The sequence below is a fragment of the Barbus barbus genome (assembly GCF_936440315.1).
Source record: "Barbus barbus genome assembly, chromosome: 40".
Taxonomy (NCBI): domain Eukaryota; kingdom Metazoa; phylum Chordata; class Actinopteri; order Cypriniformes; family Cyprinidae; genus Barbus; species Barbus barbus.
The window spans coordinates 11,822,926-11,837,024 of record NC_136718.1 but is presented as its reverse complement, the minus strand read 5'-3'; the positions used below and the strand labels follow the sequence as shown (position 1 = coordinate 11,837,024).

Here is a 14,099-nt window from a genome sequence, read left to right as displayed (position 1 = left end):
GTGATGGTGAAGTGTAGGGGTGGGGTTAGGTGTGGTTCTTCATACAAATTTGAATATGCCACCTCATAAAATATGTGCGATTTTTCACAAATTGTGTGAATTCGTACGAATTAGCCACCTTGTCAAATATGTACGAATTGCTGTGAGATTGGGTTGGAAAATTCATTGCATATAAAAAATGAAAGTTCTATACTGCAACATATGGGTCTTCTGGAGCTCAGGATCTAAAAAAAACTATACATTATTAAGTAAACTTCAATAAAAACTTAAAATTAACCTCGTGAATTCAGACTTAGATAGCATGTATTAAGTAGAATTCAAATGTAATGTGCACACATATGAATCTTTACATCAATAATTATTATTTTTGCAAACATATAAATGTGTCACTATAGTATATATGTTGTTATAGGCCAGGCATAAAATTTGTCACTCAGTTTTATGCATTATGTAACAGGTTTCCTGCTCCTTCTCTCTATCCACCTAGGGAGGCTTGACATGAAAACAGCTGAAGACCCCTGCTGTAACATATTCAAGTGCTCCTTGTTTCTTTGTTTTTAAATTCAGATTTACTGACAGTCAGCGTGTGTTATTTTGCATTGATGTGTGTGTTAGTTTGCCATGTGTGCTTGACGCTGCACAGCAGCCGTCTGTCTTCAAATCTGTCTGTGGATGGGTTTGGCCCAATACCAGCCGCACTTCACTCAGCTCAATATCTCGCCCATACACGGCTCTGCTGAATCCACTCGTGTATTTGCCCTGTTCCCCTCAGCTAATTTCTCACAATTTTGACCATGGAGGCTTTAATGATTGAAGTCAAAAGGCTGAAAGACTTGAAAGAAGTTAATTAGAGGTGTCCAGCAAAGGTCAAGAGAACAAGTCCTCTTAAATGGACTGCTGTAACCTCGCTTCTTATAGAGACATGCCGCCCTGTCCTCAAGACTTTTCCTCTGTCTGCCTCTCTCTTGACTGGATTTCCATTTTCTGGCCTGCTTTCTCCATCTCGTCGCTCTTCCGCATTGTTCCTCAGACAGGTTCTTTCTCTCCTCCCTTTGTTTTCTCTTGTGTGTGTGTTTTCCCTGGCTCTCTGTTCTGTCCCAGAGGGCTCTCAGTAATGCCAAAGCTGGGAGGAGATCAGTTGCATTGTGAATGCATAGTGAAGGCAGGAGAACGTGCAAGAGGGAAAGAATAAGAGGAAAAAATGAAGGCGTACCTGGAAACGTGAAAGTGTTTGATTCTTTCTGAGCTCTCACATACATAAGCAGTCATACACACCCTAGAGTTGTAAACTTTACATTGTTTTACAGAGAGATTTATGTTCTTGTGCTGTATTATTTATTGTATAGATCAGTCAATCTCAGCTGATTTTGTTTCAGCACCCAGAACAATGAATATACAGCACAGTGGCAACCCACAACTGTTTGTGCAAAAGTAATTGAAATGTTTTTAAAGTCACTGAAATCAAGCTCTGTTAAGCTCTGTTTGGCAGTATTGACAATTTTGGTTTTATATTTTAATGGATTCTCGTTCTCAACCAGTAATGTTTTTAATGCAGTGTGGTTTGTATTTATCTTTCTTTTTTTTTTACCTTGTATAATTTTGTTCATGGTTTTCAAGGATGAGGACATGTCCGCTCCATATTGGCATCTACCTAATTTGGCTGCTTTTACTTAGTGACAGATGCTTTAGTACCAAAATATCACAGAGTTCAATTGACCTTTTGTAGGGAGTTTGATTGACAGGTGATCTAACCATTTTTGTCTGACAAACAAACTAGACAGAAGAGCAGATTAACTTTGGTGGACTAAATGGATTAAATGGTGTGCATTGACCTCTTTCCGCAGATGTAACAAAATACCTTCTGATATTCATTCATGTTTATTTCATGCTTTAAGTAAATATCAAAAGATCATCGCTTCATGTGCCGCTTGAACTGAGGTGATCTGTCATGACACATTAAAGAGCCACAAAATGGTATTTATTGATTACATTTTTTTTTTTAAATTAGCAAATTTGAAAACTGAGACTTACTCCATACCACATCAGTCAGCACACAGTCAGTTTTCTCTATGCTCTGCAATGTATTTTTCACTGCGTGAGAACATGATGTGTGGCGTGAGAGCAGCATGGATTGTTGGACATAGCAACAGTAACAGGGTCTTTGCATCAATTGGTCATGTGACCTTTGTTACGTCACAACAAAAACATGAGAGACAAGGTATCCTCCCTGTTAAGTTATTTATTTTGCATTTCTTAATACATGTAGTATGGTTCACCCAAAAATAAAAATCATCCATTAACTCGTCATCTAAACCTGTATGACTTGCCTTCTTTTGTGAAGCATAAAAGAAGATATTTTGATAAATGTCAAAAGTGGGGTTTTGTTGTCCATACTGTGGAACTTTTTGTTTAAGATTCTTCAAAATATCTGCTTTTATCTTCCACATACTGTAAGAAAGAAAGTCATACAGGTTTGGAATGACATGAGGGTGAGTACATGATCACAGAATTTGTAGTTTTGGATGAATTATCCCTTTAAATGCATGATTATATGGTACATAGCAAAATCTCTTTAGGATCCAAGCAGTTGAGAACCACTGGTTTTAGATCTTAGTCAGGGTAGACGTCATATTTCATTTGACTTAAATGACAATCTCAAATAAACTGTTATTATTATTATCAAATGAAGTGGACAGACAGTGCATCCATTGCATCATATGTTAAGATCCTACAAAATGCCATTTTTTATTGAAAATGTTCTGATTTGTTTTGTCCACTGTGACTATATTCCCAGATTGTTTCATCAGCTATATGATTTCTCCCCAGATACACAACAGCATGACATGAACTTCCATCCATCACAGCCTCATTTTCATTCTCATCACATTAAATATGCTGTCTGCTGTGACTAATGGATATTACTGTAGCTACACACTCACAGAAGCTCAACTAACAGATTCATTGTGTTACCAATGAGAAGCGCTTATTGTGTCATCTTTCTACAGTTATGCAATCTCAATAATAATAAGCTCCTCGGAAATATTCTGCATTTAAAAACAATATAAAAAACACCACATGCTCTCACATGACCTAAAGACATGAGAAATAAAATAAGATCATTTAAGATATAAATAAGATAATAGATCTAGTTATTAGACACTAGTTATTTCTATAAATGGCTAGTTATGCAATGACAGGTAACACATTGAATTTAAACATTTTTTTATATCCTTTTTTTATTTAAAACTTCAAAAATATATATATATATGTGTATATGTATATATATATATATATATATATATATATAATAAAAAATATATATATTATATAATTTTTTTACAGTGATCCTTTCTTTGGATGAAAACGTCTGCCAAATGCATTAATGTAATGAAATGAAACGATTAGTCGACAACAGTGATGCATCTTACTAAATGTGGTTTTCTATATCATCATTACTTGTGTGTGTATGTGTTACTGTCTCCATAAGATGAATAATTTGCATTGTAGTCAGAAGTGTCATGCATGTTCAAACCTTCATCTCATTTGTAAGCATCTACTAAATTAATAAATGTAAATGAGTTTGTACGTTCAAGCCTGTGTATGGTTGTAGGTGTACTGTTAGAGGCGTATTTGTGTGTGTGTGTGTGTGTTGTGTGTGTCAGAGACCCAATAATGGAATAGGCTGTCTGCTCTCAGCTTGTCTGAGGAGACCAAAGCGTTGTCAGTGAGCCGTGACATGTGGTAATCGCTCCCAGCAGGGACAGACGTGACACACTGACTGAGTCCTATCAGAGAGATACCACACACACACACACACATGTATACTTCATCTTAATCCTCCAACCCTCTTCTTATTTCTCCTCCAACAGGTGGGCGTCAAGGCAAGCTGCCAGTGACCGCATTCGAGGCCTTCGACCTTGAGATGAAGAGCTGGACGCGGTACCCGTGCATCCCCAGCCGCAGAGCGTTCTCTTCATGCGCTGCCAACGACAGGGCGTTTTTCAGCCTGGGGGGTCTTCAGCAGCCTGGACCCCACAACTTTTACTCCAGACCTCACTTCGTCTCCACTGTAGAGGAATTTGATTGTGAGCAGGGTGAGCACTTCATCTCGTTTGCTGAATCTTTATTGACAAAACGATACACAAAAGAAATGTGACCATTAGTATTGCATCAAACAAATGTAAGTCAGAGCTGTTTCAACTGAAAGAAACTTGCACTGACTGATCTTAAAATATATCATTGCCTTTGTTTTGTCTCAAGATGCACACCAGTAATGTTTTTTTTCTAAGCATGATTATAAAAATGGCTTAAATGTCCTAATTGAACTATGATTTAATCCTGGCTTTGTCTAAGCCCCGTCTGCGAAACTGAGCCTTTATGTTGTTTGTACATTAATTTGAACCATCAGCCGTCATCAATTATGAAAATAGGTGGCAATATTTACTGACAGCAGTGTTTGTAATTGGTGAAGATCAAAGAAATGGTAATTTGATGCTTGAACGGCTGTCGGTAATGCTTTTAATGCGTATAATTTGATTTATCAAAACTCTGACGTCAAGTAACCTGTGTAAAACCAGTGTTTTTATAATAAATATATTTTTTATTAAATTAATTACATCATTTACTGGTTAATTAGTCACATATATTCAGAGGTGGGTAGTAACGAGTTACATTTACTTCATTACATTTACTTGAGTAAATTTTTTGGGTTACTAATACATTTAGAGTATATTTAAAAATGGGTACTTTTACTCTTACTCAAGTACATTTTTAGTGAAAAAAATTTACTTTTACTTCGTTACTGTTGGCGATGCTCCTCTCGTTACTTTATCTTAATGCAATACAAGTTAAAAATCTTTCCCATTCGCGAATGATTCATTCTTTTGAGTCAATTCTGTTCGAAGACTTGATCAAACCAGTTGGCAAACCAGTGAATCGGTTCGCGAATCAGCTTGAATGATTCGTCCAGTTCACTGCGGCACGTGCTGAGTTGTCTGAAGCGGTTCTCACTCAGAGTTGTAACAGAAAGTTTAAGAACATCAAGAGCGTTGAAGACATGGCTTTGGATCTACAGTCAATTGAAAGCAAATCTGCAAAGGCTATGGTTTGCTAGCTATGAAGATCTTTATTCGATGAACACCGCGTGTGCTGTCGGTTCCACAGGTATAGATTAGATTACAGTAGATGATACCACTATGACATTACCAGTTTGTTGTTCGTACCTTACACATTAAATACTATTTGTTTACATTTTGCAGAATAGATGGAAGAAGATCCGTCAATGTGCATTTGTTTCATTATGCTCAGATGTTCTGTAGCGGTCATGTGAGGAGTTTTCACTCTTCTCCGTGTCAGAGGTTATGTACATATATACATTTATAATACATAATTAAACTTTAAAATATAATTAAATTTAATTCAGTGATGCAAATCAGAATTTTTATCAGCTGTTACTCCAGTTTTCATATGTCATATGATCCTTCAGAAATCATTAAAATATACTGATTTATTACCAGTGTTGTTGAAAAAACAGAATATGCTGGTTAGGTATGTTTTGAAGCTGGGATGCTGGTTTATGCTGGTCCTTTGCTGGTTTAAGATGGTCCTTAGCTGGCCATGTGGTGGTCGGACCAGCACATGACCAGCTTAAACCAGCAAAAGACCATCTTAAATCAGCTTAAACCAGCATCCCATGCTTCAAAACATACCTAACCAGCATATGCTGTTTTTTTAAACAGGAAACAGTTTTGCTGCTTAATTATTTTTTGGAACCTGGATTATTTTATGAATAGAGTACTAAAAAAGAACAGCACTGATAATAAATCAGGCTGATAAAAATTCTAATCTGCATCACTGAAATAAATGACATTAAAAAAAAAACATTAAAAGTATTTTGAACGTCAGTGTGTGTGTGTGTGTGTGTGTGTGTGTGTGTGTGTGTGTATATATATATATATGTATGTATATATAAATTTTATCTAATTACAGTGGTGTGAAAAAGTGTTGGCCCCCTTCCTGATTTTTTTTTTTTTTGCATGTTTGTCACACTTTAATGTTTCAGATCATCAAACAAATTTAAATATTAATCAAAGATACAAGTAAACACAACATGCAGTTTTTGAATGAGGTTTTTTATTATGACGGGAAAACAAAATCCAAACCCACATGGCCCTGTGTGAAAAAGTGCTTGCCCCCTAAAACCTAATAACTGGTTGGGCCACCCTTAGCAGCAACAACTGCAATCAAGCGTTTGCGATAACTTGCAATGAGTCTGTTACAGCGCTGTGGAGGAATTTTGGCCCGCTCATCTTGGCAGAATTGTTGTAATTCAGCCACATTGGAGGGTTTGAGCATGAACCGCCTTTTTAAGGTCATGCCACAGCATCTCAATAGGATTCAGGTCAGGACTTTGACTAGGCCACTCCAAAGTCTTCATTTTGTTTTTCTTCAGCCATTCAGAGGTGGATTTGCTGGTGTATTTTGGATCATTGTCCTGCTGCAGAACCCAAGTTCGCTTCAGCTTGAGGTCACGAACAGATGGCCGGATATTGTCCTTCAGGATTTTTTGGTAGACAGCTGAATTCATGTTTCCATTTATCACAGCAAGTCTTCCAGGTCCTGAAGCAGCAAAACAGCCCCAGACCATCACACTACCACCACCATATTTTACTGTTGGTATTATGTTCTTTTTCTGAAATGCTGTGTTACTTTTACGCCAGATGTAATGGGGCACACACCTTCCAAAAAGTTCAACTTTTGTCTCGTCAGTCCACAGAGTATTTTCCCAAAAGTCTTGGGGATCATCAAGATGTTTTCTGGCAAAACTGAGACGAGCCTTTATGTTCTTTTTGCTCCGCAGCGGTTTTCGTCTTTGAACTCTGCCATGCAGGCCATTTTTGCCCAGTCTCTTTCTTATGATGGTGTCATGAACACTGACCTTAACTGAGGCAAGTGAGGCCTGCAGTTCTTTAGATGTTGTTGTGGGGTCTTTTGTGACCTCTTGGATGAGTCGTCGCTGCGCTCTTGGGGTAATTTTGGTCGGCCGGCCACTCCTGAGAAGGTTCACCACTGTTCCATGTTTTCGCCATTTGTGGATAATGGCTCTCACTGTGGTTCGCTGGAGTCCCAAAGCTTTAGAAATGGCTTTATAACCTTTTCCAGACTGATAGATCTCAATTACTTTCTTTCTCATTTGTTCCTGAATTTCTTTGGATCTCAACATGATGTGTAGCTTTTGAGGATCTTTTGGTCTACTTCACTTTGTCAGGCAGGTCGTATTTAAGTGATTTCTTGATTGTGAACAGGTATGATCCAAAGTAACTAACTACTTGAGTATTTTTTTTATTCAATACTTTTTTACTCTTACTCAAGTAACTATTCAGACTATTACTTTTACTTTTACTTGAGTAAATATTTCTTCAAGTACTTTTACTTTTACTTGAGTACAGTTTTTGGGTACTCTACCTACCTCTGCATATATTTATATTTATATTTAGAAAAATACCAAATAAAGACATTGCATTATTGTGGCAAGTGGGAACTTGCAAATAGGCACACAAAATGCCTTTAGGAGTCAGTATATTTATTTTATTCCATATCATTGAACAAGCCAAGCACTGGTCCACAGTCCACAACAATGTGTTTCAGTCAGTGTTCAATCTGTCATGAAATCATGAAACATGAATGTGGTACTTAAAGCAGTCTTGACAACATTGTGGTCTCTTTTACATAGCTTCCTCTCACTTTTGCTCTGATGCTGTGTTTGAAACCTCTCTGACAGCTCAGCTTCAATCTCTTGAGCCTCACTATGTGACAGGCGGGAGAAAGATTGATGTGTTGTTGTGTTCACTGTATATACAGCACTGGAGGGGTGGAAATATATTTGTTTCTCCCTCACTCTCTCACTGTTCACTGGTATACAGCATGCTCTCCGGGCGGATACCACCTAAGGTCCTTGTGAAAACTGCTTTGTCAGTCCTCTGGCCTTATAAAATGCATATATTTTTAATCCATTTCACATGTTAGGGGAAGTCAACAGGGGCACATGGAATATTTATTCACCTTCCTCGGGAAGTATTATTCAGTCATTGTGCATGGAATCTAGCAATATCAGATTTACTTTATGCTGACTGGCCAGTACCCAATTTAAGAGAGTTTATGAGTCATTTAAAATGTTCTGGTGCCCTGAATAAAACAACGGCCTGTGGATATGTAATTTAAGTCGATATTTAAGGCATAGTTATTCATTTGCATAAAGGATCTGATATGAATCTGAGGAAAAACATAATTTTCGTTCATGTAATTGAAAGCATTGATTCAGAATCCATACTGATTTAATATTCACATTGATCTAACAAAAATAATCTGTGGCCACATTTAAAATATGGGCTACAAAATGTAAATTAGGTTTTAGGATTTTGCACGATTTCACTAAAATTGTTATGCTAATATAATTTGTAATAGTTGTTGACATAATTATTAATTGGTAATAGTATTATTTTTATTTTGGTATTTATTATATTCTTATAAAGCATAAACTCATTTGATATTCACATTGATCTGACTTACAAAAGTCAAAGACTACATTAAAAATATGGACTACATAAAAAAAAATCTAATTTAGGTTTCAGGATTTTGAAGTTTTACTAAAAATATTGTGCTGAAAATAAAATTTGTAATATTTATTATCTTTAGAATGATTAGTTGTAGTATTTTATTATTAAGTTATATTTTTATAAAACAAATATTTATTATATTTTCATCAAACTATCACACTGATTTAATAAACAGTTGATCTAGCATACAAAAATCAGAGACAACTTTAAAATATGGGCTTCAGGGTCTAATTTAGGTTTTAGGATTTTGGACAATTTCACTAAAAGTATTGTGATGCTATTATAATTTGTAATCGTTTTATAAATTTTTTCTTTTAACATTTTATTATAGAATTTTTATTACTATTTTATTTATTTGTTTATTCATTCATTCATTTTATTACTATTACATTTTTAAATCAGTCTTTAAAACAATTTAATAGTAACATAAATAGCAATAAATTAATGTTTTTATTACATTTCAAATATGCAAAATAGAAGCATTTTTACTAATGCTCTCAGACTCTTGGTCCCCACTGTGTACGCTCGTCTGTGTTGGTTTTCTCCCAGTGTTCACCAGCATTGTTGGCATTTAATTAAACTGTAATTCTGTTGTGTTTGAACCTTTTTTCTTTATCCCAGGAGTATCACTCAAGGAGCTTTTAATTGCGCTAACAAAAATTAGAGTGTTCTCTCATCTTCATGTAACTAGCCAAACCCCCACGGGCCACCGGCCCTTATCACAAAGATACGTCTTATTGGCTTTTTCATCTTCTGTCACTTTCCCTGCGTATTCCCTTTGCACTTGCCAGCATTTATGTGTGTGTGTGTATGTGTTTGTCAAACTCCTGGACAATCTCCAACACATAATGAATTCTGATCAGTCCTCCTGATATAAGGGTCATTCTCACCAACCTCTTAAATTATATTCCTGCCTACCTATATATTAAACCTCTGCTACACGAATGTCTCTATCCATTGCAGTCAGCCAAAAGGACAAATAGAAAAGGATAGAAGGGAAAAAAATCAATAGGATAGGATGTTTAAACACCAAGCCACCTTTTTGGATCCTACATGATTTTTAGTGAGTTATAAGGCTTTGTACATGAAAAAGGAGCTGGAAGAGTCAAAAAAACATAAATTGTTTTGTATTTGCTGACACCAAGCATACAGGGGTGACGTGAGCAGGACAGGTTGTAACCTGCCCTGTTTTTCCTTTTAATCAGATACATTTGCATTTAAATGCTGCTGTTGTGTGCTCTGATTCTGTGAGCTGTAAGTGTGTGAAAGAAAGACTGTGTGCGTGTGTGTGTGTGTGCACAGGCCTATAGACGTGCATGGACGTTTAATGGAGGCCAGCGCGAGTCCTTCTTGTGTAAGTGGCAATCACTAATTCCATTATCACTTTACCTATTACTGTAGAGGCCGTAGAGAAATGCCGCCCAGTGTAATTACCAGCCCACGTTTACAGGCCATATCCTCAATTACACATTACTGCTCTCTAATCTCCCCATTCAACACACGTAGGACTACATGTGTGTGCTTGTGTGTATTTGAGTCGTTCTGCATTACAATGGAAAAGACAAAGTCTGTTGCATTGTGATTTGCATTGTATATTGCTGCACTGATATCACTGTAATCTGTACACTTTGTTTGTAAAGGGATAATGTCCAGTCAACCAGCGCGAAATAATAGGAGAAGAAAGAGGTGTTAAAGTAGCACAGCTAGAAAACTGGAACAAAGGTCAGCTGTAGAGTTTAATGGTCATTGTATTGTCATTTGATTGCAAGATATTGCCACTGACCAATCAGAGTAAAGTATTCCAGAGAGTTGTGCAATAAGTATCGTTGGTCATTGAAACTCGCTGGGGCCAAATTCATTGAATTACTGTGTGGTATTACTTGCAAAAGCCTGAATATTTAAATGAAGTGATTAAATAAAAAGTATTTTCCTCTTTTTTATGTAAAGTACCTTATTCACAGAAACCTTGGTTCAGTTAATGTGGAGCTATTCATGTCCACAGAAAGCATGTTAAACGATATTATTAAGAGTTGCTGATGTACATTTTCTATTGATCAAGGCAGCAGTAATTCATTCAAATGATGCAAACAATTGACCAGACATATATCCAAACAAACACTTGTGACATTTTTTAGCATATCGAATATTACCTGATTTGCATGGACTGGGTACTAAAAAATGCAGATAGTGTTTTCAAGAAAACAGTGCTATTAAAGGGGTCATATGATGCGATTTCAAGTTTTCCTTTCTCTTTGAAGTGTTACAAGCTATTCCTGCATAGATGAGATCCCTAAAGTTGCAAAGATTAAAGTCTCAAACCCAAAGAGATATGCTTTATAAAAGTTAAGACTCGTCCACGCCACCCTAAAATGGCTCATTCAAACACGCCACACATGTCTACGTCACGATGTGGAAATATTTGTGTAATGCCGCCCAAAAGTTTACGCAAAGAAAGATGGCGTGGTTTCAGTAGGTAGTGTTGATGCAGCCATGTCAGGGAGACGCTGTGTGTTTCTATGCGAAAGCAAAAGCACTTTATTTGTCCTTACGAAAGTAGACGCAATTAGGAATCATTGGTTTGTTTACAACATAAGGTTTGTTTACAACAGAACAGCACAACCCAAATGTTCGAATTTGTGCAACGCATTTTATGGACGACCAGGGGCGTCACTAGTGGGGGGAAAAGGGTGACAGAGTGCATAGGGCCCAGATGTCTGGGGAGCCCGCGATCGCCTACTGGCCATCGGGAGCACCGGGACATTCTATTCGAGTAGTGGGCCGATCACCGAAATGAGGGAGACCTCCCTGATATTAGGTGCTGTTTTTAAATGACAGCGCATGCGAAACCACAAAGTATCGCTCGCTCCCTGATGCATCCGCCAGCTGCTCGTCAAAGCAGAATTTCCCGCACAGCGCTGGCAAACGTGCGCCACGCTTCGGCCATGATTTAAAAGAGATAAACAGCACAAATCGCTTGATCCATTCAGATGTGACACAGAATTGTGTTATAGTCGTGTGATATGAGAACATTAAAGGCTCTGTAGTGATGCTGGCTGAAAACAGCCACGACTTTTAGCTCTAATTAATTTTAATTGAAGTAAAATGTTAATTCAATAAGGGCCTGATTAAAGATAAATTGTAACACTTTATTTTAGGGTCTCTTAACTAGTTGCTTATTAGTGTAACAGGGTGACAGAGGCGTGTGGATCCATCTGCAAAGCTTTATTAAAAGACGTGGTCATAAACAAGCATTGGTCGATACACAGTAAACAGACATAGATGAGGCAAGACAAAGAGTATTCCTTAGACAAGCGTGGGTCTTCAATCGGCAAACAGTATCCAACAGGGCAAGGCAAAGAGAGATAATCCAGGTACACAAGCAATAATCCAGGCAGGGGCAAACACAATCCGAAACAGCAGTGCAAAGGGTTAAACCAAGATACACAGGCTAGAATCAAAACAGGCAAGGCAAGACTATGACTATGAAAACTACGAAAGGCTCCGTAAGGTAGCTATCAGCTAGGGTAGCGATAAGTGCATACAATACTCGGCAATGACAGAGAGGAAGTACAATGCTTATAAAACGTGTCTGTTGAGATCAGATGTGTAATCGGTGCAATGTGTGATTGGTGACAGCTGTGATCAGTGCAATGGATGATGGGAAATGCAGTCCAGGGGTGACGGGCAACAGCAGTGTAGTGCAAGAGTCAATGTGGTGAGCGAGTGACCTCTGGTGGTGAGTAAACAGAAGTTCATAGACTATTAGCATGCATATTACTGGAATATTAGCCATTTATTAGTAGTAATTAAGCATATATTAATGCCTTATTCTACATCTCTAATCCTACCCAATACCTAAGCTTAACAACTACGCTTCTGAATCAGCAACTTGAAAGCTGAAGCTTGCGATTATTTTAAGGGGCGTTACATTTCCGACGCGTGCTTGTGGTGTTCGGCCAATCACAATGCACTGGGTCAGTTGGCCAATCAGAGCAGACTGTGCTTGTCGTAAGAAGGGGCTTTGTAGAAAATGACATGTTTGAGAGAGGCAGAGCATAGAGGAATTACAATAATGTACAGTATTTTTTTGAATATTAAAGCATGTCAACATATTCCGTTACACCAAATACACAAAATAATGATCTTTAAAATAGCATCATATGACCCCTTTTACGTTTTTGTATGTGTTATACCTAGTAAAAAAGTAATATATATAAAATACATTTATTACATACTAAAAAGTTCAAATCTATAGCATATTTACTGACATATCACTCAAAACTTACTGATGTAAAAATTACAATGAAACAATTTGGAGTACTGCTTGTGCACAATGCACATTTCTTAATACAGTATTAAGACTAAAATTTGCTTTAATGTCACTGTTTATGAGGATTGCATGATTTTATATTGGTCCTTAAATGCAAGATATCCAAAGTGTACATGAAGTATACTTGCAATAGTTCCACACAATTAAAGTGCATTAAACACAAAATTAGTTGTTCAAGTTTAGCAGAATTTAAGTATAGCCTACCAGTTTAGTACAGGGTATTTTTATTAAGTACATAAATATGTACAAGTAAATGTATTTGTAGTACACTTCAAATACATTTAAGTATATTTAATTTTCACTAGGGTTTTTAGTATTATTTATATACTCTTTAAATATTACTATTTTCTATAATATTTATATTACTAGTCTATTTTATTCACCTGAAATTTTGGACTTTCCTTTTGCCTGTAGCAGATGTGTTCAATTATGAGAGCTAGATAAAGAATGATTTCTCTATGGTAGTCTATGGTGGAATTCAGTGCAGGTCTGGGTCTGACATGAATCTCTCCCTCAAGCATCCTCAGAGCAGCACCACATAAAAGAGCGAGCAGAGGCTTGTTAGAGAGGAATCATTAGTATGAGCGTTCTCTCTCTGCTCTCTCTCTGTTCCTCAGTCCTCCTCTTCAGCATGGAGAACCTTCCTTTTTTATTACTTCATTATAATCGGTTATTTAGTATATTGTTCAGCATTGAATTCCTTTGCTTTAAACCTTTCCTTTAAACTTCCCCGAGCATTGGCTTCCTAATCGCTTCCCCTTATCGTATTCAACTCCTTTGTTCATTCAAAAATAAAACATTTACATAATTAAATTCAGGAAGCTTTTCCATGCAATTAAATAACTGTAAGCCTTCTCAGCAAAAATAAATAGCTTGAATGGATTTGGTCTAGTAGTCGTTTGTCCAAATTAGTTTAGTAATGCCGACTAAATGCAGTGAAAATGAGAAGGACTGAGCGGAATTTGAACTCAGGTCGCTGCACATACTGTATGCACCACCACACCACTGCCTGCGTTTCTCTGATGAATCACTCCGCTTTAACACATTTTTAATACTTTTCTAAAACATTTTGGCTTTTTACCATAAATTTGCTTTTACTGGGTTTTTTTTTTTTGAGGATATGCGGTCAATTTGGTGATTTAATACATTAGCCA

The 14,099-nt window shown here is 36.9% G+C and overlaps 1 protein-coding gene across 1 annotated transcript in view; it reads left to right on the top strand.

Annotated features, from left to right (window-relative positions):
* Window positions 1-14,099, top strand: part of LOC306859499 (kelch domain-containing protein 8B-like) — a gene marked incomplete at both ends in the record, with an annotated part of 109,686 nt that overhangs the window by 67,476 nt on the left and 28,111 nt on the right. The window contains one exon of the mRNA XM_079400541.1: window positions 3,870-4,094. Within this exon, the coding sequence (XP_079256667.1) occupies window positions 3,870-4,094 (225 nt within the window). The remainder of the gene's footprint in view (window positions 1-3,869; window positions 4,095-14,099) is intronic.